The 25,223-nt window shown below is 49.5% G+C and overlaps 7 protein-coding genes across 9 annotated transcripts; 4 read left to right on the forward strand and 3 right to left on the reverse strand.

Moving 5' to 3' along the window:
• Window positions 1–30: 30 nt before the first annotated feature.
• Window positions 31–697, forward strand: LOC120901905 (cytochrome c oxidase assembly protein COX20, mitochondrial). Its single transcript, XM_040310266.1, has 2 exons — window positions 31–228; window positions 300–697. Exons 1-2 carry the CDS (start codon window positions 172–174, stop codon window positions 606–608), a joined length of 366 nt encoding a protein of 121 aa, XP_040166200.1. The 5' UTR covers window positions 31–171; the 3' UTR covers window positions 609–697.
• Window positions 689–3,235, reverse strand: LOC120901896 (ribosome-releasing factor 2, mitochondrial). Its single transcript, XM_040310252.1, has 3 exons — window positions 2,489–3,235; window positions 2,046–2,415; window positions 689–1,985 (listed from the first exon to the last, which is right to left on the reverse strand). Exons 1-3 carry the CDS (start codon window positions 3,099–3,101, stop codon window positions 716–718), a joined length of 2,253 nt encoding a protein of 750 aa, XP_040166186.1. The 5' UTR covers window positions 3,102–3,235; the 3' UTR covers window positions 689–715.
• Window positions 3,236–3,290: 55 nt separating this feature from the next.
• On the forward strand, window positions 3,291–7,486 carry LOC120901897 (A-kinase anchor protein 10, mitochondrial). Its single transcript, XM_040310253.1, has 3 exons — window positions 3,291–3,536; window positions 3,974–4,168; window positions 4,245–7,486. The coding sequence occupies exons 1-3, from the start codon at window positions 3,512–3,514 to the stop codon at window positions 6,206–6,208; spliced, it is 2,184 nt and encodes a 727-aa protein (XP_040166187.1). The 5' UTR covers window positions 3,291–3,511; the 3' UTR covers window positions 6,209–7,486.
• Window positions 7,487–7,545: 59 nt separating this feature from the next.
• LOC120901899 (protein wntless) lies at window positions 7,546–10,518 on the reverse strand. Its single transcript, XM_040310254.1, has 5 exons — window positions 10,255–10,518; window positions 8,875–9,749; window positions 8,642–8,809; window positions 8,181–8,565; window positions 7,546–8,099 (listed from the first exon to the last, which is right to left on the reverse strand). The coding sequence occupies exons 1-5, from the start codon at window positions 10,358–10,360 to the stop codon at window positions 7,993–7,995; spliced, it is 1,641 nt and encodes a 546-aa protein (XP_040166188.1). The 5' UTR covers window positions 10,361–10,518; the 3' UTR covers window positions 7,546–7,992.
• A 652-nt stretch (window positions 10,519–11,170) lies between these two features.
• LOC120901901 (ubiA prenyltransferase domain-containing protein 1 homolog) lies at window positions 11,171–15,254 on the forward strand. 2 transcript variants are annotated; one of them, XR_005739338.1, is made up of 4 exons: window positions 11,171–11,973; window positions 12,044–12,315; window positions 12,397–13,318; window positions 13,495–15,254. XR_005739338.1 is itself a non-coding variant. In XM_040310256.1 (4 exons), the coding sequence occupies exons 2-4, from the start codon at window positions 11,934–11,936 to the stop codon at window positions 13,027–13,029; spliced, it is 945 nt and encodes a 314-aa protein (XP_040166190.1). In that variant the 5' UTR covers window positions 11,171–11,703; window positions 11,797–11,933; the 3' UTR covers window positions 13,030–15,254. The 2 variants fall into 2 exon arrangements, 1 of the variants encoding a protein (XP_040166190.1); XM_040310256.1 differs by having other exon boundaries at window positions 11,171–11,703; window positions 11,797–11,973; window positions 12,397–15,254.
• Window positions 15,255–16,016: 762 nt separating this feature from the next.
• On the forward strand, window positions 16,017–24,982 carry LOC120901903 (MKRN2 opposite strand protein). Its single transcript, XM_040310257.1, has 5 exons — window positions 16,017–16,191; window positions 24,016–24,147; window positions 24,217–24,294; window positions 24,368–24,694; window positions 24,754–24,982. Exons 1-5 carry the CDS (start codon window positions 16,187–16,189, stop codon window positions 24,863–24,865), a joined length of 654 nt encoding a protein of 217 aa, XP_040166191.1. The 5' UTR covers window positions 16,017–16,186; the 3' UTR covers window positions 24,866–24,982.
• Window positions 16,190–23,369, reverse strand: LOC120901892 (protein eyes shut). 2 transcript variants are annotated; one of them, XM_040310244.1, is made up of 7 exons: window positions 22,715–23,369; window positions 21,741–21,889; window positions 19,654–21,655; window positions 19,272–19,577; window positions 18,675–19,201; window positions 16,530–18,605; window positions 16,190–16,443 (listed from the first exon to the last, which is right to left on the reverse strand). In XM_040310244.1, exons 1-7 carry the CDS (start codon window positions 22,927–22,929, stop codon window positions 16,289–16,291), a joined length of 5,430 nt encoding a protein of 1,809 aa, XP_040166178.1. In that variant the 5' UTR covers window positions 22,930–23,369; the 3' UTR covers window positions 16,190–16,288. The 2 variants fall into 2 exon arrangements, with proteins under 2 accessions (XP_040166178.1, XP_040166179.1); XM_040310245.1 differs by lacking the exon at window positions 22,715–23,369 and adding an exon at window positions 22,405–22,489.
• Window positions 24,983–25,223: the final 241 nt, after the last annotated feature.

Consider the following 25,223-nt stretch of genomic DNA (forward strand, 5'->3'; position numbering starts at 1 on the left):
TGTCAAAACGCCTTCAACCGTTTGACAGTACGGTGCCCGCAACTGTCAAAATGATTTCATAACAGTGATTTGTTGGGGGGTGGAGTTTGCCGAAAAAATAATAAACTGAGCATGTTTCAGTAGAAAAGGAAACAGTGTGGATGATCTGAATAGCCGTATCGATTTACAGAGATGACCGAAAGCAGGGTACTTACGGAAGATGTGGACATTGATCCACCATCGGAACGGGTAAGCGGAAGAATACACTGCCACATTCAGCTGTTCCTCCACTAATCGCACGTGCGGTCTTCTCCCCACAGTCTGTCGTCATTTTTGGACGAGATGTTAGCACGATCCCGTGCTTTCGGAACAGCTACCTGTACGGAATCAGCATCGGTATAGGGGTTGGCTTTTTGGCATTTCTAAAAACCTCACGTCCCCAACTCTCCACGCACATCGGGTTCGGTACGTTCATGGCAACGACGCTCGGCTATTGGTTCCCGTGTCGCTACAACTGGTCCAAGCAAAAGTTCGACGCAGCTCAGCTACAACAGGCACTGCAGCAGCAGGCGCTTTACGAAGGCACCGAAAAGGAACGGGAGCTAGCGATGAAGACGGAACAAGCCTAAAAAGGGCCTGACACCGTTGCGTATAGTAGTTGCAAGGCGTTGTGTACATTATTATCTTAAGAACGATAAAGAAACGCGTGTTCCCCGTACGTACAATTCGTTACGTTTTATTCTAATCCCAACGCTCGTCTCATCGCTTGCGCTTCGTCGGATTCGTTCAGTGGCGAATGACCGTTCGGTTCCATCGAGACGCTTGCCGTTCCGGAGCTTATCGTTCGCAGCACCGTTGAATAATCGCCCAGCTCGGCAAGTGGCGCTATCACCGTCACGACCTTATTGGCTGATCCACGCGGCGCCACATCTTCTATGCGCGCTCTACGTCGGCTCAAATCGGCCAGTATCGGCGGCAGATATTCGCTGGGCGTTACAATCTCGAGAAACATGTCCGGTTCCAGCAGCCGACAGCGCGCATTCGCCAGGATGTTGCCGATGCATTGGGCAGAGGCAGCCATAATGAAGGGATCGGCCGTTCCCTTCCCTATCGTTAGCGCGTGTAGCTTGATCGTACAGTTGGCCAGCTGGCCGCCCAGTTTGGGACCGCGCTGTAAGGCGGCGAGCGCTCCCTTGCGGAAAAACGTCATCTGCCTCGGTCGAACGAGTTTGAGTGTTTCCTGCGCTTCGGCCGAATTGTCCAGTACGATGCGCTCCTCGTTGCTCTCGCTGGCAGTGCTGGGATAGATGGTCATATCCATGTACACCGATTGTCTACTGCCGGCTATTTCCTTCTCTGCCCTCCACTCTCCACGGCACGGCTCGTCCAGTGTTTCCTTGTAGGCTATCTGGAGCGGACCGAGATCGGCATCGATGCGATACTCGGTCAAAATGCGCGATTTCACTATTTCCAAATGCAGCTGGCCCATGCCACCCAGCACCGTTTGTCCGGTCACTTCATCGTATCGCACCCGCAGGCTCGGATCCTCGCGCTGGATCTCACGCAGCGCATTGTCCAGCGCCGACTGTTGCCCCGAGGAGGGTGGTTCGATCGAGCAAAAGTAGACAGCGTCTGGGATTGTCGTTTGCAGGCCTAGCTTTGACGCGAGCAGCAGCTCATCGTCTGCGCTTTCGTCGGTGGCATCGCTAGCCGTGGATAGCCGCTTTAAAGCCTTCTTCAAAGCAGCCGCGTTCGCCACCACCAGGTCACCGGTAACGGTCGATTTTGGACCGGCACAGAGACCGATGTTTCCCGCACCGAAGGACTCGATCTCACGGTACTCATCCGCCAGCGGCTCATAGATGCGCTGTATCGTCTCCGATCCTCCTGTGGCAGTGATAAACTTGGACCCCTTTTTTACCGTTCCCCGGAAAGCGCGGATCATCGTGATAGGGCCACGCTGTTTGTCGTGTGTCACTTTGAACACCTTGCCCACGAAATCATTCCTGAAAGATGAAACATTTATAAAATCGCATTCTATCCGCATTTAGCTATTCGTTACTCACCCAAAACAGTCATAGATCTGGTTTCGTTCGCTTGGCGCCGGTAGGAAATTCAACACACTGTCCATTAGCAGCTGCACTCCAACATTTTTGTACGAGGATCCCAACAGCACGGGCACGATTTGCTGCTTCAGTGTACAGTTACGAAGCGCATCCAGGACTAGATTCAGTTTAACGTTTTCCAAACTATTCGCTTCAATGATGGCCTGCGCCAGGTTGTCGTCCATGCCGGACAGCAAGTCGATCAGCTCGTACAGTTTCTCCTGCACTTGATCGTGCAGCTGTTCGTCACTGATGGGGATGGCTTTGTACGATCGGCCTTTGCCCTTGCTGTCCCAGATGATTTGGCTGGCCGACAGCACATCAATTACACCTAGAGGAAAGCAATTGATCCCCGTTATTGCGACTATTTCTAGCGCTTATTCATTCACCAGTTATTAGCTTACCTACCAGTTTCCCCGCCTCTTTGATGGGCATCTGTAGTGGCACAGGTACGGTGGACAGCTTCTTCTCCAAATCCTCCAGGCACGCATCGAAGTCGGCACTTTCTTTGTCCATTTTATTTACAAACACCAACCGAGGCAAGCGATGCCGATCGGCCTGTCCCCACACGGTGACGGTTTGCGCTTCCACACCGGCCGACCCGTCCAGGATGATGACCGTACCGTCCACGGCACCGAGCGATTGCTCGACCTCCATCGTAAAATCGATGTGGCCCGGTGTGTCGAGCAGGTTGATGCGGTACTCCTTCCAGTTGAAGCTCACTGCTGCGCTGCATATCGTGATGCCTCGTTCGCGCTCCTGCTGCAAAAAGTCCGTCACCGTATTGCCAAGCTTGACCTCGCCCAGCATGTCGGTGCGGCCGGAATAGTACAGCATGCGCTCCGTCGTCGTCGTCTTCCCCGCATCGATGTGGGCCAGTATTCCGATGTTTCGGATACGCTTCTCGCTGATGGTTCCATCGGAGTTGTGCACTTGCCGGCAGGACGCGACCGTGGCCGGCGATCGTGGCCTGAGCCGTGCTGCAAATGCTGCTTTGCGCAACCGATTGCACAACATTTCGGTGTTTGCGGTAGAGCGCGCGCGAACAGACGGTTCGATGGGTTGGTGTTTATTTACATCGTGTGCCTCCCCTACCCTTTGGTTGCCGTTGCCCTGACAGAGGGGAATTTGACAGTTGCCTATCGACCGACGTTGATGACGTTTGACATTTCTTTATTTTCGTGTTTGCTTGCGTTTCACATCCATTCCGCAGCGCAACAGTGTAGCACAAACCATGGCGGATATCGAAAACACGGCCGAGCTGCGGAGATAAACATGATTGGATAAACGCGAACAGAGAAAAAAAGGCCAGGCAAATGAGCCCACAGAAGTGATTTAAATAGTGTGTGCGTGTATGTGTACGTGAGTGTGTGTGTTTGGAGTGCGATAAACGATTCTTCTGGCACAGGTTGCTGAAATCGACCAGAATGTTGCAGTTTCTAAAGAAGACAGGTTTGTGTTGTTTTTGTCGTTGTTTGTTGAAGCAAAAATGCGACATTCCTCCCATTTGTGTACTATTTTTTCCTCTACTATTGAAAGCGCTCCAGTACGCTGGAACGCTTGCTACCTAGTTTGTGGGCGAAACAGGGAGAGAGGCGGGTGGACTTTTTTTTGTTGTTGCCTGCAGAAGCGCAATGCTTTCGTCGAACGATCAAACTTTCTCTCCGTCCGATTGAAAAGGGCGCAGCAAGGCGTTGGGAAGGGAAAGGGGGCGGTTAGGGCGGATTGTTGCTATTTGTGTATGTTCCATCTCGATTAAATTTCCCCCGGTGTATCAGGGAGGGGAGGATGCCCGAAGGTGGCTGCCAATGACCTGGGGCGTATATGGCAGAGCTCGGGGTGTAATGGCTTTTCGCGCTTTTCATGATTGCCAATCACTTTTCCTCCAGGTCGAAGAAAATCCATCACAACCGGTAGTGACTCTTCTTCGCTAGCAACACTAAACAATGATGGATCGGCGACGGCGGCGACGGCATCATCATCATCGTTCAGAACGTCGGATGATGTCATCAACGGTGCAAAACCACCTGAAAGCGATGAGGAAGCGTTAAGGCTGGCAGAGCGATACTGCTTCGAGCGAAAGGGTAAGCAGGTTCGCGGTGTGCGTGAGTGAATAATTAATAAGTTGATCTCACCCCTTGGAACAACAATTCGTTGCAGACACTGACACGGTGCGCGTTTCGAAGCTTTCGCGCCGTATGGTTGATATTCTGGCGGAACAAAGCTGCATCTGCTACTTTGTGCAGTTTCTGGAATCGAAGAATGCTCTTTCGCTGATTAAGTTTTGGCTCGAAGTGGAAAGCTTCAAAGCGGCAGCATCCGGCGAAGGCGGCGTGCGTGGAGTGTCCAGCAGACCGTCCGGTGGCTCCGGCCATGGTCATGGTAGACTGCACCGGAGCGTGTCCTCCGACGGGTACGACAGTCTGTCGTATTTCAGCGTAGACTGTGATTCGCTATCGACGAACTCGTTCTCTGAAAATGCCTTCGAAGACTCCCAGTCGGCGGACGATATACGGGAACTCGATTCGCGGACGTCTCAAAGCTGTACACCCGTACCTCCGCCGACCCCGCTCGAGGTGCTGGAGGAGGTCGACATTAAAGATGACGGTACCGTCACCGATGAAGATGGTGCCTCCGTACCGGAAGAGGGTCATCATCAAACCAAGGATGGCAAGGACTCTGAAGGCAAACATTTGGAAGTCTGTGATATAACGATCATGCGACAGTCGCTAACCGACGACGAGAAGACACAAATCTGCGAAGCGGGCAAGGGCACAACGGGAGTGGAGTCGACGGTTGTACCTGCCAAGAGCAACCACGCGCTGACACCGTCGGCGGCGGCGGCAGCACAGCGACCCTTCAACTCGCTGATAAACTCGGACGCCGTACGAATATACCGAAAGTATTTGGTGTCCGCTTCGCCCCACTTTATCGAAATGCCGGCCACCATACTGTCCACCATCTCGCTGGCCCTTTGCAGTACCGGCACCTGCAGCGAGGTCATCTTCAACGAAGCCCAACACTTCCTGCTGGACATGTTGGAGCAAAGCTACCTGAACCCGTTTCTGGAGAGCTCCTTCTACTGCAAGTACACGCTGGAGGTGCTGACGAGCGAGAACCTGACGCTGCGCGACATTCTGGGCAGCGAAATGGCCCTGTTCTACTTTATGGAGCATCTGGAGCAGCAGGGCAAGCGGCACTATCTGGAGTTTTACGTCGGAGCGGTCAACTTTAAGCGCTCCTTCGAGAGCCAGCTCCAGGCGCAGAAGGATGCGGTCGTGCTGTATGAGAAATACTTTTCCTTGCAGGCCACCAGTTCGCTAGGCCTGAGCGACAAGATACGCTTCCTGCTCGAGGAGCACATCTGCTCGTCGGATCTGGCCAGTGTGGCCGAATGCTTTGAGCTTCCGGTGCGAATAATTGAGCACTTTCTGGAGCAGCGCTACTTTGCCGGATTCATCAAGTCGCCGCTTTACTGTCGATTCCTCAGCGAGCTGCTCGGGAAGGTGAAGACAAACACGAACAATGACATCATCGGTGGAATACTGCCCGGTGGCCGTGGGACGGAGCAACGAAACGGTGGTGGCAGCGTTGCCGGTAAGCGTGGCCATCGCAAAACGCTCTCGGACGTCACGAGTGATAGTAGCGCAGGAGTGGGCCGTCGCGGTAATGCGGTCGGGTTTATTTCCTCCCAAAACACGCTGCTGGCCATGTCGGACACAAACTACCAGCGCAACCGCAAGCACTTGGTAGCGGTGGCACTGGCGGCCGCCGCCAGCAATGGTCCGGCCGGTACCGCCGGCATGGCCGGCAGTACCGGGAGCGGTGATATCATGCAGATCGACTCCCGCCAACTGTACAATCCGGATCTGCTGTGGCGACGCACATCGCCCGTGTCGGGCCTAACGTTCGGACGGATCGACGCACTGGGCCGGTACGAGCGGGATTTTGACATCGTCGAGCCACCGTCCAGCGACGACCGGTGGAATCGTAACCGGATCAAGAAAGCGGTCCGCAAACTCGTCAACCTACCGGAGGACAAGGCACAGGAAGAGCTAGCGTGGCAGGTGGCCGAGATGATTGTGAAAGACATTACTAACGTTACCATGAACAGTAAGACGTGATTGAAAACTGATTCTCTCTCTCTCTATGAGATTGGCGAACTGCGGCGGTTGGCGCATTTTGCATCAAAATCCAAATGATATTGGATGGTGTGTTTTTTTTTCTACACAACTCCTATGCCACCGCCTCATCCCATCCCATAGCGGACAGCGGTGGGGGATTGCAAAGCAAAAGTATTATAAACCCCCCCCCCCCCTTTCTCCCTCGAACCCTGGGCGGGCAACGCGTTCTGTGCTTTACAGAATATTATTTATTAGTAAAAGCTGCAAATTGGGCGAATCTCTATAAACACATCTCTGTCTCTCTCTCCCTTTCTCTATCTCTCTTTATCTTTCCCTCCATTGTAACAGTATGGTGCTTATGAGACTTCGAGCAAGGAATGCTACAGTTCCGACAACAAAAAAGAGAACCGTAGCGCATATATCGTATAACCTATTATTTAGCTACTTACAGTAGATATCCTCCAACGGAGGGAACAAAATTGTATTATAACAATATACGCCCCCAATGTACCCGAATCGCCAGGTGGAAACCACTTGCGCGGGAACATATTTATCTACGTAATATCTCACACTCACTTGAATAATTTTGCAATATATGGAGAAAACATTTCTCCCCATTCTTTTACCTGTTACGTAGCTGCACTAGGTTATCGTATTGTTTTTTATTATTAGAAATTTAAGTTCTTCTCGAATAAATTTGTTGGGAGCTCCTTCCTTCTTTTTATCATATCATTGAGGGCGTCGGGTGATGGGGAAAAACCGAACAGGGAAAGAGCGTACAGAAGAAAGAGTAGCTTAGTTAATAGAAGTAGAGACGTGCCAATACACATTTTGGGACAGCTTCGGGTTGAAGACGTTGGAAACGCGAAGGGTCTTGGACATCGTACACACCGAATCGATTGTCTTTTTTTTTGTAGGAATCCGGTCATGTTACGCTACCATTACGGTATCGAAGAGTAGTTGAAATTTCTCCTTAAGATCGCGGACAGTTTTTCAATGTTGAATCTGCTATTTTTTTTTATTTTTTTAGTTGATAAGGTGCATTAACAGCATTCACTTTTTAAATAGATATCTCATGGGAGTGGGGCCATGGGCCACGGAGTAAAACAACACATACACACAAACACGCTACCGTAGCTGATGTTCGCTACACACCTAGAGAGAAGAAGAACCGCAACCGACGCAACAGCATCGTACAATGTCCAATTATGTTAGACATATTTAAGAAATGAAATATATTTTCTTATAATAATAGAACAATGTTGCCAGCATTGGGGAGAGGAGTGTGTTGTTTTCTTTCCGACACAGCAAAGCGATTACATTCGAAACGGACGGCGTACACAAAAATTGTCCAAGGTTTATTCAGTACCAAGAGTTTGTACTACACACATCGAGACATTCAATAAGAGAGAGAGAGAAAAAAGGTAAATCGAACTATGTATACGGTCTAGTGGTTATATGTGATGGAAAATGCCCGACAATGTATGTTGGTGGCAGCAGTCGTCTTCCCTTACTTAGTACCTATTTTGACACAAAACTGTGATGCTACTAATACTGTGACATTTGAACGGAACCGCTACACTATTTAGGATACTGTTAGTTATACTGCACGGTTGACAAGCTGGAGCATTCGTAATCGTAATCGGTAGTATAAAATCTTAAAATTGATCATTCAAAAGTAGTGTGTAGCATATAAATGCGAAGAGCCCCTTGTTTGAGGGAGCAGTTTACACTTACTTTCGACGGGCGCAAGCCCAGCCCAGTCTTCCAACGGGATAGCAGTCTTAATCCTGGGCCGCCTTTCGAGCGAACTGTGTCAGGGACGAAATTTCGCTCGGGTTCGAATCGGACGGCAGATTGCTGAACTCTATTTCCTCGCTCATAATGTTTTCTGAATAAAGAACAGACACGGTACACATTAGTGTGAAGGGGAAATGATGCTACAAGATTAGCAGAGGTGGAGTATATTTACCGGTTGTTTCGTTGGTGGGCCATTTCTTATGGCTGGGAGCGTACAGCACGATCAGCGCAAAGATGTAAATGTTCCACATGCCGTACACGCCGGTAAAGAAGGCGGAAGTAAACTCCAGATCGATGTTATCGTCCCACTTCCAGCGCCCTTCCGATACCTGCCCAATGATGAAGCCAATCACGGTCATTGCCGCACACAGCAGCGTGGCCAGCATTAGAAACTGGAAGCGATAGATTATGCCTTCGTAGTGTAGTCGTCTGGCGGACGACATCGACGGGAGCGAGGTGCGCTTAATGTTGATGTTGCAAAACACTTTCCAGATCATGTAGCACAGGAAGAAAAAGTACAATCCCGCTGATATGCCGGCCAGGATGATGAATCCAAGCTGAAAGTAAAGGAGACATTTGTACATGATATGCCAACCACCACCGCGAGTGTGGTTAAATGTGGGCTAAACTTACCGCAACGTTTGCTCCCACTTTCGATACCCAGATCGAATAGAAGGGATTGCGCAGCTGCACGCCCCTTTCGCACATATCGAACAAGAACAGGGATACACATCCAACGGCCACTGCACTCAGATGCTTCCAGTACGTTTTAAGGCTTGATTTTTCGCCCGTCTCTTGAATCTGCGATGAGAATGGGATGATTTTAGAGGGATTGAATCGAATTAAGGTTCAATAAATCTACTCACCAGCATATGTTCGCCAGCAAAAATGAGCCAAAAGGATAGGAGCGTTGCGTAGAACACGCCCTGGCGTATATCGCTCAGCAGTAGCATGAACGGCATGTCGAAGAACAGCGTAAAATATTCAAACGGCATGTTCAGAAACGTCAGCGCACAGCCCAGCGCTAGCAGCATCTCTTCCAGCAGTGCCGGTTTGCGCTGCAGCAGATGGACCCGCTGCCAGAACCACGCCATGATCAGCACAATGAAGGGCAGGAACACCGTCTTGAGCGATACCCAAACCTTCGTGAAGCCGCCGTTCTGGTAGATCACCGAAAGGTGCAAATCTTTGATGTGGCCAATGTCCAGATTCATCCGCCGCTCGCTATCGACCGGCAGGCGCACATTGAGCAGATAGTAATCGTGGTGCAGCGAACCGAGCTCGAACAGCGGTATGGTGTTGCAGTTGTACAGGTAGTCGTCCGTCACGTTGTTGGCCGAACAGTCGAGGTCGCGTTCCTCCAGCGAGGATGCCAGATACTTCCAGTCCTGATCGGCGTCGCCCTTGTTCCGGTACGCCAGCCGCGCGTCGATCGTCATCTTGGTGTGCGGTTTGTGCAGCACGTTCGCGTCGAACGCAATGTCCGTCTGCAGCACGCCGATCAAATTCTGCTGCCAGCGGGAGTAGTCGAGCTGGCGGCCCTCCCGTGGCAGCGGCATCTGGAACACGAACACGATCTGGTTGGCCATCTTCATGTCGTCACTTTCAATGTCGAAATGGTCCAAGCTTTGGCAGCGATCGTCGCCCCGCGAGTACAACCATACCGAGGTGTCGTTGTGCGAGCCGGGCACATCTTTACAGATTGTGGCCAGAATCGTCTGCACACTTGCCGGTACCGGTGCTGGAAATGGGGCAAATATATTAGGAAATCAAATAAAAAAACACCCACATGCACTCCCACCATTCACGTACACGGCTCGCCGAAGCACGCATACAGACATGGAGCGCAGACGCGCGTTAAATAAACAAAGAAAACCGAATCGAACGGCCGTGATTTAACCAGCCAGATGCCGGTGGGGTAAAATGGCTGTATGGCGGTGGTGTTGATTCTTCAAAACCAGACGCCCTGCATGGCTTTGCAGTAGTTTATGATTTTGGCCGCTTTAGCACTTCCCTTTTCCTATCAGAATCTTCCAGAGAAGAATGTGCCGCTATAAAGAAGCTGCTGTTTCAAATCATTTCTCTATAAGGCGTAAATTACTATATTCTATCGAATGGACCATTTTTACGGCCCTTTGTACACATTTCCGTTCGCTAGGTTCGCGAACCCACAAAAAACGCACATGTGGGTGGGGGAATTTTCGAAGCAGGCGACGCCGTTTCCCCGACGAATGCTGTTTACTCACCGATGAGACCACCCAGCAGGAAACAGAGGAACTGCAAGAACAGCAGAGATGCCACCAAAATGCTTAGCTTTTTGCCACTAAGATTCTCCAATATTGTCCCCGACATTTTGACGGGATTTTATCGTCTTTTTCACCTCGCTGCACTGCACACACGCTGCACGCGTTTTTTCTTCGCTCTTTTGAGTTCAATCTTCGTTTACAAGCAAAGCACCAAAGGAAGCAGGTACCTGCTGCGCTTGCCGACCAGCAATACACGAAAATTGGGTATGCACCGGCTTAGGCTGCGGTCTAGCATAGGTGTTTAGCAAGCGGTGTGGTTTGTCATCTTTCAATATTGAGACAAGATGTGAAGGTCACATGTTACCGAAAATTGCTATGTACAATTTCACTGCTGGATGTGCTATACCAAAAATTAGATCGACAAGCTATTAATCTCGCTTTTTCTTTTACTTTACCGTTAAAAGGACACATTTTCCGGTGTGCTACAGTACACCATCCTTATTGCAAGAGCGCAGCCTTATCTACAGTGCTGGCGTTACGTGCGTTACTCTTTGGGTAACGGTTCACAATTATCGGCGGATAGTGGTAGCTCAACGCAATAAATTTGGAATTTCAAACAAACAAAAAATAATGTTGTGTGCTTATTTCATGCATCCTTTGAAATATGATGAAAACATTTAAAATAATAACTGACCAAATATAAAACAAACGACAACGATGAGAGCGATTTGAGGTTTATAACATTGTTCGAATCATTTAATATTTTCTATTCCCTTTATTCATGGTGGGATGATGTCACCAAATTCATCACAATCCTAGAAACACATTAAAACAGACCAATCAATGCACCAGCATCACAAAAAGAATAATTTATCACACGAAATTTATCCAGAATACCCGTCACACGATGGCCGGAGCGTCGCCCACCGTGCCGAAGTGGATGACGTGACAAGAGGAGGAAGTGTCAGGTTTTGGAGCAGCAGCAACTTTACCAGAAAAAAGTTCCAAAAATCCAAAATCTGTGCTGGCCCGGCTTGCCGAAATCCATAGCAATCTCGAAACCCGATAGCAGCTGACACGGCGAGCCCGAATCCAGCCCCACGCTGCCCTGCCCAGTCCGTGTTTTGCTGGGCCCCAAAGACCACTGAAGTCCCTTGCGCCCAGTCCCAACACACACAGTGGTGGTGGCACGGCGATAAAACACGACCAGCAGCTTGTTATATCGTGTGAATTGGAAAACAGATCGTTCATGCAACCAAATTCCGGTCGTGAAAAAAGGTGAAACATAACAGTGAGAGGCGCTTGCAAGATGCACAACGCTTGTGTCCGTTGTGCGCATTTCCAATAACAGTTCGCGAGGACGTGGATCGCCGCATCGGACGGATCGGAGGCACCGACAGGGAGGCAGGCAGGCCGTGTGCTGCTGCGTGTAGGAGTGTACCTCCGCTGGTGTGTAGAATGACGATGTGCAGATGCAACTCTTCGTAACAGCGAGCAAAGAAAACAGTACATTAAATCACACACTTTGCCGGTTATAATTAGATTGTGTACGGCGTACGGGACGCACTTCAGGGGGAACGCCAAACGCGGGCAAGGGATCGTGGGTAAGGATACGTGTTTCAAGTGCCGTTAGGTGAATAATTGCCCGCAGAGATAAACAAAGCGATACCCGACCGACCATGGCAGCCAATGATCGAACGGCCGCTCCGCACATCAAAGGTACGCAAGTGGGAAATCCGTTCCAATTCATAGCGTTTAACCCATACGGTTTGCATCTGTTTCGTTGTAGCACCGTTGATGAAGTTTAAAACGTACCTCTCCGCTCTACGACCGTGGTCCCTGTCCGCCAGCCTGATCCCCACGTTGCTGGGAACCGCACTGGCCTGCGAGAGCGGATACGAACACCTAAGCTTCTTCACCTTCCTGTGCACCGTGCTGACGGTGGTGACGGTACACTGTGCTGGAAATGTGGTCAACACGTATTACGACTTTGTGAAAGGCATCGATGATCGCAAGGCGGACGATCGAACGTTGGTTGATCACATCCTTAGCCAGGATGAGGTATGTAGCAGCACCGTTTGAACCTGCAGTAAAAGCAGCCTGGATAACACATCGCTTTCCCGCTATCTTTTTACGCGCCAGGTTGTTACATTGGGTGTGTTGCTGTATGGTGCCGGATGTCTCGGGTTCGTATGCCTGGTGTACCTGTCGCCCGCCAGGCTGGAGCATCTCGCGCTGGTATTTTTCGGCGGTCTGTCCTCCAGCTTCCTGTACACCGGGGGCTTCGGCCTTAAGTACATTGCCCTCGGGGACGTGCTCGTGCTGGTCATCTTTGGCCCAATCTCGGTGCTGTTCTCGTACATGGCACAAACGGGGCGATACGAATGGGCCACCATTTTCTACGCCATTCCGCTCGCGCTCAACACGGAAGCAATTCTGCACAGCAACAACACGCGCGACGCCGAGTCGGACAAGCGGGTCGGCATCGTGACGTTGGCCATCCTGATCGGCCGAACCGGCTCGTACATACTGTACGGTGTGCTGCTGTTCACGCCGTACGTAATCTTCGTGGTGCTCGGCATGAAGTACTCCGCGCTTTTCCTGTTGCCGATGGTTACGTTCAAGCAGGCGTTTGCGCTCGAGAGACAGTTCCGCAACGAGAGCACGATGCAGATGGTGCCGCGCCAGACGGCTAAGCTGAACCTGTTCTTCGGCATCTTGTACGTGGTGGCCTGCTTCGGCGCTCCCCAGCTACCGTTTATAACGCGAAAGTGAACCAAAAGAGACGTCTACTAGCCGTTCGGAATGCAAATGTGCAATGGCTCGACTTACACGACAACCTAGGTTAGAGAAACACTTCGTACCCGTAGCGCCGGCTACGGTCAATACTGCCTCCCCCTCCCCCCCCCAACCCCCAAGAAGGATCTTTGTTAGTTGCTATTTATTTGTTAAGCCTTCTTCGTTAGGTCGTAGAACCAGATTGTGTTTGTGTACCAGGTGCCTGCGTGTACATGTGCTGTGGCGTAGACGAAGTACCAAGTATTTACGTTGACGAAGATACCAAGTAAGTACGAGGTACGACGAATGCACGCTCGTTTGCATGTGCACCAGCTCGCAAAGGCTGAACTCGGTATGGCTTGCAAGAGTTTCGTAACCGAAAAACAGGCCGATACACGGCCTTAATGTACCAGGAATGATTTAAATTAATTTATGAATGTAAAAAATGCAATTTTATTACAGATCGCTATTGCTCCATATTGTAGGCAACCAGCATCCGTACACCTCTCCTTACCGAATGGACGCCCCCTGGTGGGATTTCGATTACGTTTTAGTACGATGAAGCGACAAAAGCATCCCGAGGATGCCGTAACTTTTATCAATCATAACTTTTCATCTTATTACTCCCGTCTCTCCCGATGCTGCTGTAGTATAGCAGTACAACATATCAGCGAATTGGCAGTGGTTTTCTCGAATTGAGGTAAAACAATAGAAATCGAACGGCTGTCACGAATGGCTCGAATCGAACACCTCTATCAGCCCTATGTGAAAAGACCAAAGTCACAACAATCTTAAGAAGGCGATTCCACACAAAAAAAGAAGAAGGTCACTCAACAATGAAGAGCAAAAGGAGTTAGTAGAAAAAGCTGTAATTATTGTCGTGTAAGTAGTTGAGGACTTTTTGTTGTTGCTATTATTGTTGTCTGTTTCGCCCTTCATCGCACGCTAATGAGCTGTGGCACGCTATTCCGAGGCTTATCCCCGTGGGTAACATATGTCGGTCGGTCGGACATGCTCATGGTGAAGAACACTGCTTCATTGAAATGATGTTTTAAAAGCTAATCGTATCTGTCTTTTTTTCTTTGTCATCCTTCAAAGCCAACAATAATTAAGTGAGAGACAATAATTAGCTAATCGATAGAGAACAAATCATAAACAAAAACCTAAAAAAGCAACATAACACAAAAAGCATGATTAATTCAACATCGGTCCTAAATACGCTAGGAACAATTAGTATGATAAGCAATGTAGAGAGAGAGAGAGGGAGAGAGAACGAGAAAGGGAAAGGAAGGTCTTGCGTTGCGTCGGCAAATGCTGGCCGCGCGTAATAACGTGCGTTTTTTTTGTAGCTTCTTCAGCTGCATCTGATCAGAGCCGTACCAGAGCGAAGGCACCATTTGGCCGATGGTAATTAAGTTTAATACGATCAAACACATGTACTCCCGCCGCGTTGCAAAGCTGGCAAAGGTAGGGTTTAGTTTATTATCCGTGATGTTATCGCATTATGGTTCTGGTTGATTTTTGGAGGAGATTCTACTCGACAGTTGATAATTATTATTATTAGTGTACTTGCGCATCTTTTCGCGTACGCATCTTCTCGCGCTCTTTGCAATGCCTTCAATGGCTTAAAGATGGCAAACGTTTTAGGCTTAATTTGTTTCCCGTGTTGTTGGCCGTACGCGCATTACGCGGTTCTCTCCTAGATTGCGTTTGAGCTACTAGAAAATCAGTGTTTGACCCCGTTAGATAATAAGTGCCATTTTTTTGGGCATAATGACGAAGATATATTCAACAATGTATCTGCAGCTAGCTATTGACCGGTTGTGCTGTGCGTACGGTCGCAACACGGGGAAACCACCGGAGGCAATCTGTGTGTTTAGTTGCGTGTAATTGCGAGGAATGATTGAGTATGAACGGCAATGGGGAAATGAAGCGTTAATCAGGGATATAGAAACCAGCTGCTGCAGCAAGTACTGTTTCGCTTGTAGTGTTGGCAACTGTGTGTGTGTGTGCTCGCAACTGCCCGTGCGCAACTCAGCGTTTATAGTTTTACGAATTAGGCGTATAAGAAATGGCGGCATTATGCTTACTCGTTTACTCGTTCGATGAATGTGCCAAGATGCACTTAGCAGTTAGAGAATGTCTTACTTATTCTATGGTTGCGCTGTATGATCTTAGTAAAGCTATATGGTTTTCGTCTTTCCTATCCCTGTTTGCGCCAAGTTCGCGATGTATGATGCTACCGTATATATACATATCCGAATTTCGTTATTACTTACAAAACGTTGCGATCGATAGAACTGTTGTACAGTGCGTTGCTTTTCCGTTTATATTATGCTCATATACGCTAGTAGTAAGTAGTGTAGCGGTAGTTGCTAGTATAGCGCAGGGGAGAAATGAATGCGCACTGTGCTGCGCATCGCTCAGGCGTGAAGGTCTTCCATGCAACGCGTCCCCCTGGTAATCAGGTAGTAACACGTGCAGAAGAATTTGAATGTTATCGTTTTGCGTTTAGCAATGACAGCAGGGATGGATCTGTGTATGTAGGCAACTATTTATTATTTAAAAGCCTCGGTTTTTGCCCACAATAGCAATTTGTAACACGGAACGGAACCAGCAGGAACTAAGACTAAGACGAAATAAACCATTCGATGCGGTAAAGCCGAAAGAAGCATGTTGTGAATGAAGCAAATTTCTGTTTGAAACCACCATCGAACAGTACCGAAGGGGTCCCGCCCGAACAGGTTGCAACCGAACGAACAGGTTAGTTCGCCAAGCCAGAAGACAGTAGGCAAGTTGTTTACATCTTTTCTCATTTGACAGCTGTTTACATTCGCCACCGCGCTGTGATTACATGCTCTTGTGCATTTTCCGTGCAAGCATTCTAAACACCCAACGATATTCATCGAAAGCGTTGAAAATCTACAGCAAAGAACGAAAGGTAAGCATTTTGATTTAGTTATCTTTTATTATCACTACAATCTCACATCTTCAGCTCAGTGTTGAGGGGAAACATCGGGCTTGTGCTTCGGAATTGTGGTGTCGTTTGTGTCTGTCGGTCGCTTTGCCGATTGGAGGAATTTGGTATTTGAGTAAGAGAGATCGTAATGTTTATGGTACATGTGAGCGAAACGATGAAGACCTCCAATAAGGGATGAGGTAATATATTAAACTACACAAAAGTGTCTTACGAGCGGGGCTAGTCGGAATGAATTAAACTACACGACAGAAAGATGCATCACAGCGAAAGCGTCGCCTACACTGCACACTCGTCGATATTAGCTCCGTCGTAGTCGGTGTAGTCGAGCTCGTCCAGCTGATTTCCAAGCAGAATATGCTGAATGCACCCTTTGAAAGAGGAAGCAAAATTTCCTACCGTGCGGTTGTACACGTCTTCGTCCGGGAATCCTCCTAGAAAAAATTGGGCGAGAGCATGAAATGATCAACACAGATCGGAAAGAGAGTAATTTTTAACTTCTGTAGCAATTGTAACGAACCTAGGTATGTTATTCCGTCGGTGAAAATGTGCTTCTCGATTGCCTGAGGATTTTGCAGATTTGGTGCAAGTTTGCCGGCGAGCAGTTCCGCCCCGTCCACAAATATGTGCAGCTGGTGTGCTTTTGTTTCCAGCAGCACATTATGCCAATCACCGTCGGCCACAAAGGCTTTCCAGAACGCGGCTGAATCCGCTCCGGCGGAGGGTTCGTGTAGCACCTCTTCCAGCATATTGCTAACGACGACCAGCAAGCCGTCCCGAATGCCGATACCAAGGAACCGGCCCGTTTCGTCCGTTGTCCACACCAGCACACCATCCTCTAGCGTGGAAATGTTGAAGGAAAGCTGCAACTCCAACGGCAATTTCCCCAGCACGCTTACACTGTCATCGTTGCGTTTGTCCTTCATTTTGATCTTTTGCGATGGGATCAGGATATAGCTACGATCGTTAAACCCAAGCGACGAGTACTTGGTCGTCGCAATCTCGCAATAGTGCCCCGTCCAGCCTACCCCACAGCTGCACCGTCCATTTTTCAAGCACTGTCCACTGTTGCGGCACTGCACTATGTCGCAGGACTCCTGTATCTCGCAGTTGACACCCTTGGAGTGCTCGGGACAGCGGCACCGTGGTTGCGAATGTTCGTCCAGATAGCAGAGACCGCCGCCGGCACATATATCTCCACCGCACGGCGTACCATCGCAATCGTTGATGTTGCGCGAAGCCACTATCGAGCTTTCGTTGAGCGTGATGCGTGTCCCGTTCAGGTTTACGTTCCGGATGCAACCCCGGAACGATACCGGATAGCCGGAAATTGCGTCATACGGTAGCGCGGAAAGGTCCGGCAAGCCGCCGAGGTAAAGGTCTTGCGTGAGGCTCACGTACTCCTCCCGGACCGATCCGATAATGGAGGTGCTCTTGCCCTCCACCCACAGCGTAAGCCGTTTGCCATATTTGGCCACCCGAATAAAGTGCCACTCGCCGGTAGCCAGCACGTGGTTGCTCCGCACCACGGCCGTTTGCGTTCTGGTCGCGGAGACGCGGTACTCCACCACGCCTCCCTGCAAGCTGATGCTGATAAAGCCCTGCGCCTGTGCGTTGGAGTCGAACGTCCGCACGAAGAGAATGAGCCCCTTTTCCGAGAGCGGACGCACCTGCAGCTCGATGGCCAGCTGCCTGATGCGCAACTGGCGGTAGCTTTCGGAGCGTGGCATCACCGCATGGCCGGTGTACAGCTCGGTGTCGTTCGATTCGGGCAGCACCTTCAGCACATCATTGATCTTGTCCAGCTCGCGGATCGACTTGAGCAAAATGGAATGATTGTGGGGAATGATGTGCGAATGCTGTACAATCTTCTCGTACCGCACCTCGTTCTGGCGGTACGAGGCAGTCCAGTCGATGGTATCGCTGGCGGGCCATCGTAGCGCTAGATATGACCGACGACCCGAGAACGAAACGTCACTCAGGTGCTTCAGGTTCGACTCGCATCGTTTGCCCACCCTTCCGAAGGGACAATCGCACTCGTAACCCGACACGAGCGGGAAACATATCGAACCCGCCGCACACTTGCTTACGCTTTCATCGCACGGATTGACCTTCTGCGAGCACAGGATCCCATTCCAGTCCTCCTGGCAGATGCACGTGAACGTCGACCCATGCTGCAGACAGGCGCCATTGTTTTGGCACGCGTGCCGATGGCACTCTTTCGTACCGCACTGGCCCACGCTTCGGCCACGCATGCCTCCGATATGTTGCAGCGGTATGTGCACTGGACCAGCCACCAGCCGTATGTCGAACAGGCAGCCCTGGAAGCCTGAGTGGAGCGGCAAATCGTGCGGTAGGCTGGAAAAGTTGACACCCTCGTGGCCACCGATGTACAGCTGGGGTGATACATTAAGCTTTCGACTGCTTCCCGGCGAGTTGCCGGAAATGTTCACCTTTCCGTCGATCGACAGCCAAGCGGTGCGTCCATTTCTGCCCGTATGAATCGTAGTGGGTCGGGTCGGCTGTACCTGGATCGGTTGCTGGGTAAATATCCTTCTCGGACCGCTGCCCAAATTCCACGTCACGAGAATGAAACCTAAAACGGTAACACAAACACCACCCTTATGTACTGTTCTGACTAGTTTCGCTCTATCCCCGGTATTACCTTGTATGAAGCTAACAGAGAAATGATCACTCTGATCGTGGTGATCATAAGGTTGACCGATAAATGCAAGTAGCGAAATCTGTGCCGTCGTAGTAGGAATGATTTTAAAGCTAAACTCAAACCGATCCTCCAGCGGGAATGCGATTGGGTACGCAACGTACGAGGAAATGCCCTTGATGCTGCCGAAGAACGATGGCTGCAGGATGTCTAAATCATGCTCACAAAAATGGCCATGCTTGCCGTACGGGCACAGGCAAAGGTAACCACTCTCGGGAAACGTAACGCACGTGCCACCGAACCTGCACGGGTTGTTATCACACACGGAACGTTCGCAAGTTTTCCCCATGTAGCCGAAGGTGCACTTGCAGCTCCAGGAACTGCTAGCACTAGTAGTAGTAGTGCTGGGTGCGTAACGTCCCGTTAAACCGTACCCGTCGGCCTCCACACATACCGCTCCGTTGCGGCAGGGGCTGGAGAGACAGGCCAGCGAGGTGCATTCGTAAATCTTGTACGCATCTTCAGCGTTACTGTAAAAGAAGAAGGCGGATGATAGATTATGATGTTGGAGCAAACTGTATCAGAACAGAACATCCTTACTCAAAGACGGCCACTGGAGCGTCATTAATTTCAAGCTCGTAAACACATCCGGTAAATCCGTGATAGCGTGAAATGTTGTGACTGAGGGTGTACATCGTTTTGATGGGACGGCCGCCCAGATGAAGCCAGCTCTGCTTGATGGAAGCTAATGCTGCCATTCTACCGGGACCACCTTCCTGTCCCGTCTGCTCTCTCGCGCTGTTGTAGACATTCCCCAGCCAGGTCGGCTGTTCGCCGCTCATCGCCAACGTTTCGTTCACATGCAGCGAGGCGTTGCAATGACTGTAGCGTTCATTGAAGTTTAATCTAAAATGAAACCCAGAATTGAAACAACAATTACTGCAGTGCGTCTCAGGATCGATAGGAGCCTAAGGATACTTACTGCACTTTAACGTTCAGCTCATAGCCATTGTTGACTGTGCCTTCGATTTCGCTCAGCAGCATCGTTTGCAACCCGCAGGAGAACTGAAACTGTAGCAAACCCTTGTGCAGAAACAGTGCCACATAGTGGTTGCCTTCGTCGCCTTCGGCCGTTGCCAAAAGGATCAATCCTTCGCGCGACGTTAGCTTGGCCTTAAACCGTACCGCCATGGACGCTAGCTGTGCCAGCTGTGTTTCCACCGATGGAATCACACTTGACATACTACTAGGGTCGATCGAACCATTACGCCGGTAAATGATATGCCGTAGGAAGGATTCTTTGGAGAATGCTGCGTTTTGTATGCTCACGGGGACGTCGCAGAATGGTCCTGCGTAACGGAAATCGCAATGACAGCGAATACCGTTCGGAGTCATTGCACAAGTACCGCCATTAGCACATACGGTATCGTCACACTCCTGGATCACGTCCGGCGAGCGTGTCGTTGCGGGTGGAGCGATAGTACCCGAGGTAGCAGTGGTTCCACTTTCGCCAGAAGGAATCAATGTGGTACCGGATGTAGTTTGATGTGTGCTAGCTCCCCCGCTGGTCGTGATCGTAGGTGTGCCCGTTACTTGATCCTCACCTTGGAATGGTGGAACCGATCGATTTGTCGGAGATTCGGTGAAGAACGAGCTCAGCTCGGGTGTGAGTGTGGAAACCCGGGGAACATCCGATGTGGTAAAAAGAGTGTCCGTAAAAGGCGTCGTTGCCTGTTCGGAAGGTGTAGAATCGTCATCGGCGGTTGGAAGTTTAGAGGAGGGTTTTGACGTGGTGTAGTCTACGCTTGCCGAAACGTCTACCGTGCTATCTTGGTTATCAGGCACGACAGAAGACTTTTCCTCTACAGTAACCGCTGTTCCAGCGGTCTCGGGTATTGTAATGGTTGGAGTAATCGTAGCATCTGTTTCTGCCGTAGATTTGGTTGATACTGGTTGGCCATGGTCTGATGATGGTATCACAGAGCTATCGGTAACACTTTCACTGATGGGAGAGGTGCCATACTCATCACTTCCTGAGGGAGCTGGATAGCCTGAAGGTACTTGAGCAGTTGTTATCGCTGGGAAGCTCCCATCCGAAACTGGTGGCGTTCTGTTGTACGTCACATCGGTTGAAGGTTCCGTATAGTCGCCAGATAGGGAAGTTGCGATTGTTTGTGGAAATTGTGGAAAACTCGTACTGCTTTCCGACGACACGTCGTCAGTTGTTCTCCACACGTTGTCCGTAGAAAATGGAAAAGACTCCAGGGTAGTCGCGAAGAACGATGTGTCGGTCGTTTCCTCGCTCCGGAAGGTGGTACTGCTGAACGGTGCCGTGTAATTGCAGTCCATCTCAATTTGACCGTCCGCTTCGTAGATGAGACACTCGCAATTTTCTCCGGTAAAGTTTGGCGCACAGGTGCAGAAATACTCATCCACGCCGTCGATGCACGTGGCACCATTGACACAGCGGGGCTCCGGGCCGCCTAGCTGACATTCGTCGTACTGCAGCTCGCAGCGCTCTCCGTGAAAGTCCGGCACACAGTAGCAGGTCGGAGCATCTTCCTCTATCAAACACAACGCCTGGTTAGCGCACGGTGAGCTGGCGCAAACCATGATCTCTTCCTCACAGTTCGTACCACCGAAGCCCATCGGACAAGCGCACACGTACGAGGCAAACTTGTCGATGCAGATTGCACCATTCAGGCAGGGCGATGAGGCACACTCATTGATCTCGGCATCACACAGCCGGCCTTCGTAGCCCTCGGTGCAACGGCAGGAGAACTCCAGCCCAGGGCCCTCGATGCAGGCGGCCCCGTTGTGGCACCGATCGCCCGTCTCACACACCGCTATGTCCAGCTCACAGAACTCTCCCTCGTAACCCAGCGCACAAGTACAGTAGAAGGCATTGTCCTTATCGTTGCAGAGGCCACCGTTCTGGCAGGGATTGGACTGACATTCGTTGAAATTTTCTTCACAGTTTAATCCTATCAACAAAACAAGCGTATTAGCACGGGTAGGAGTAGAGACATACATTACAAAAACAGAGCAACGATGGAGTAACGGGCTTACCTAGGAAACCATCAGGACAGGTGCAGTTGTAGGAAGCGACACCATCGATACAGGTGCCCCCATTGAGGCATGGGTCCGACCAACATTCATCCCAGTTCGTCTGACAATGCACACCGGTGTATCCATCGATGCAATAGCAAGAGTATGTGCTACAGAGACAAACGAAAAACAAACGACAAAATCAAGCATGAAACAGGGAGCTGCTGCTGGAATGCCTTTGTAGTACACAAGTGCTCGCTGGCAAATACCATCAAGCAGGCGGGATACATCGTAGGTAAACATATCTCTAGGATACGCGACCAAATTCGCTTGTGCCACTCTAGCGAGGGAAGTGGATAAACAAACGAATGGTAAAAGTAGGGGAAGCCATGGTCTTCTCCTATTCCACAATTCCACAGGGAGATATGATTACGATCTTGCGCATATTTTTTTTGTTTTCCGTTCAGGTTGAAGGGGGGCTAGACAGGGGTTTGAGTCCTGCGGTTAGCCAAGGTATGGTAGCATAGCGTTAAGATGTAAATTACACCATTAGCTTTTACGAACTATCAATATCGATTATACAGCGAACTGCAACAGCAAACTGTTTCAGACAAACTAACGCGCTCACAGGATGTGTGCGCGTGCGGGAGGGATGGCGGTACACGATGTGTGTAATGCTTCGTACTTAATGCCTACATCAAGTATCCAATTTATTAACGGGGCATGTGTTACTACACGCATGAATAATGGTAGTGCGGGGTGAGCAGCAACAGCACCACTTCCGTAGGTTCAATTTTCCATTAATTCGAGCTACGTCTGATCGATTTTTAATGAGCAACGACGGGTGGGAACACTGTTTCCGAACCTATAACCTTCTTCGAACTTTGACTCCAATCTACTACCAGTCCTTGGCTGGTGGTTATTCAATGTTGCAGGATACAGCCATACACACTCACACAGGACCAGGGGTTTGGGGCGTTTGGGACGATGATTACCTATTTAGATCGTCGATGCACACACCATACACGCATGGGTTGCTGAGACAGGCAAAGCCTGCTTCGGACAGGTGCACCAACGAGCCGGATATCAAGCAGAGCACTACAATCGACCACCACCGAAAGCACTGTGTCCTTTCTGTTAATTTGGTCGGTTGACTTTGCATCCTATTTGTTGTCTGTTGGACAAAACTGCTTCCACCGCACTTATCCATTGGTGGTCTACTGCACTACGGGTTGAGATGCGAACTTATTTCCAAACTTTGCTCGTTTGCCCAACACAGGATCTGCACCGGGAGGTTATTGTATCCTTTTTCGTTTGCACTGCCCGGATCACTACAGCACCTTAACTTAACTGTTTACTTCATTTTAGTTGTTGCTAATCAAAGCGTGAAACTAAATATCTGGATGGCACTGTCTCAAATTCAAGCCAAGCATGAAGAAAGGACTGAAACTGTTCCACATTCGAGAACCACGTTGTAGCACGATCCACGAAATACTATTTACGGACCATAAACAGCGAAGGCGTTCTTCGTTGCTTCCTCTACGCTGACGATGCGTGTATAAAGTGCGCCGAGGAAGGAGGAAAACTACATTTTTCCGTACGACTTTTCGTTGTGCGTCCGGCATGGCACCGTCTCCCGCCGCTCCCTTCCTCCGGCCAAAGCATGTTGTGTTTCTACAGCGTGACTAACACTGTATCCTGGACGGTCAAAACATACCACACGTATCCAGCACCGTTCGGTTGCCAAGGGTAACCGGAAATAACAACCAATTTCAGCTGATCCAACAGGAGCTATTTAGACAACCCGACAGGGGAAAGTTTTCAGCCCCCCATGCCGCCGAGTGCTTGCGGAACTCGGTTGTGTTCCTCACAGTACTTGAGCGATGTGGAGCACATGGTTTTCGAAGCGCACTACGAAAGCCGATTGTGACGAGCTTTATTGTGTTGAAGCATGCAATTATATCCTTGTTGCATGGTGACCGCATTTTGCCGGTATGCAAAACAGAACAAAAAAAAAAAGGATGTGCTCTGCTACGTTCGGTCGGTATTGTCAGTGTGGCTGAACCGTTGGAACCGTGCGGAGCGCGGGCGGGTAATAGTTAGCAATTCGCCCAGGCTGGTAAGCCATTCATCAAACGGGGAAGCGCAAAGGGTGAGAATTAACTTCACACAGTTGGGTTTGGGAGTGTCTCGGAGGAATGTTTGCGTGGTAACATGCGTGTTAATTCATTACTGTAAGCTGGTAGTTGTGTGGTTTGTGTACAATTCTTGCTATTATATCGTCTGTTACTTCTAGGAAGATGTTTGATAGCCGAGACTTAATGTGCTTGCGACACTGCAATAAAACCATTTTTTCATACGACGTCTTAGTCCAATGTCCCATTTGCTGCAAATCTTTGGGCGAAAGTCTAGACGAAACACCATTCACGTAGGTATTTAAAACAAACACATGTAAATCTACAACTAATGACAACATTGAATGTGTTGCTTCTTGCAGGTTGCCGTGTCCATTTGTCCGGGCATATCAACATCCCTGTTCGATTGTTCTTCGACCGTCTGTGGGAGATTTTTTGAGGTACGATGATGCCCTTTAACTCGGTCTTGGTGCATTCGAAGTCTGCAATAACCGTATCTCTCTTTTCTTACAGCTCATTTCAAAATCAAAATAATCTACACATTGGATTAACATCATCCAATGGAACGATCTATGAGTTCGACGTTAAAGGTTTAGTGAAAACACCATTCAATAATAGGACCGTGGCCTTGAAAGACGAAAGCTGGGACCAATGTCTTGTAATTGCTCAAGTACCCGAATCGTGGTACGACCGATGGGACGAGGTGTTGGAACAGATTTCAACTGATCAGTCGTGGAGTGAAGAGATGTACGAGAAAGACTCCCACAACTGCTACACATTTGTATTAGGCTTTCTGAAAGCACTGGAGTATGGCGAATTTTCGGCGCTTTGTCATGACAAGTATGGGGCGGAATGTTTGCATATGGTTTCTAGTAGATTAAACCGTGCTCTATTTTCAGATTGTTGTTTAGTGAGAAGATCGTGGCTTCCAAAACACAAAATGCTGCTAAGTACATCACCATTCATCGCAAGCTTCAAGGATGCAATTATTTCACCGAAGAACAGGAATGAGAAACTATGGACTGATAGTAGTAACAAGAAACTGACTGTGATCCGTAAGCCGTATTTCTATGTGGAGCTATCCGAAGCTTTGTATTATCTTTTGTAATAAAAGTGATTTGACTGTAACCGCTAAATATGAAACAACTGAAGATTAGATTTCTTCTACGTCCTAACTACCATGCCAACGGTCAATTCAAACCGTTGTGCATCTTTGGCTCCAAACAACTATAACTTTGCTGTTTATGAATAGATTTGTACAATATTTAAGATTTGTGTTCAAAAATGATCATTCTTTCTTTGGATGTAAATTTTAATAAAATAAGATTTGCCTTATGTCAACGGTAGTGCATCTCACATCGATTGTGGG

This window comes from Anopheles arabiensis, chromosome 3, assembly GCF_016920715.1.
Source record: "Anopheles arabiensis isolate DONGOLA chromosome 3, AaraD3, whole genome shotgun sequence".
NCBI lineage: Eukaryota > Metazoa > Arthropoda > Insecta > Diptera > Culicidae > Anopheles > Anopheles arabiensis.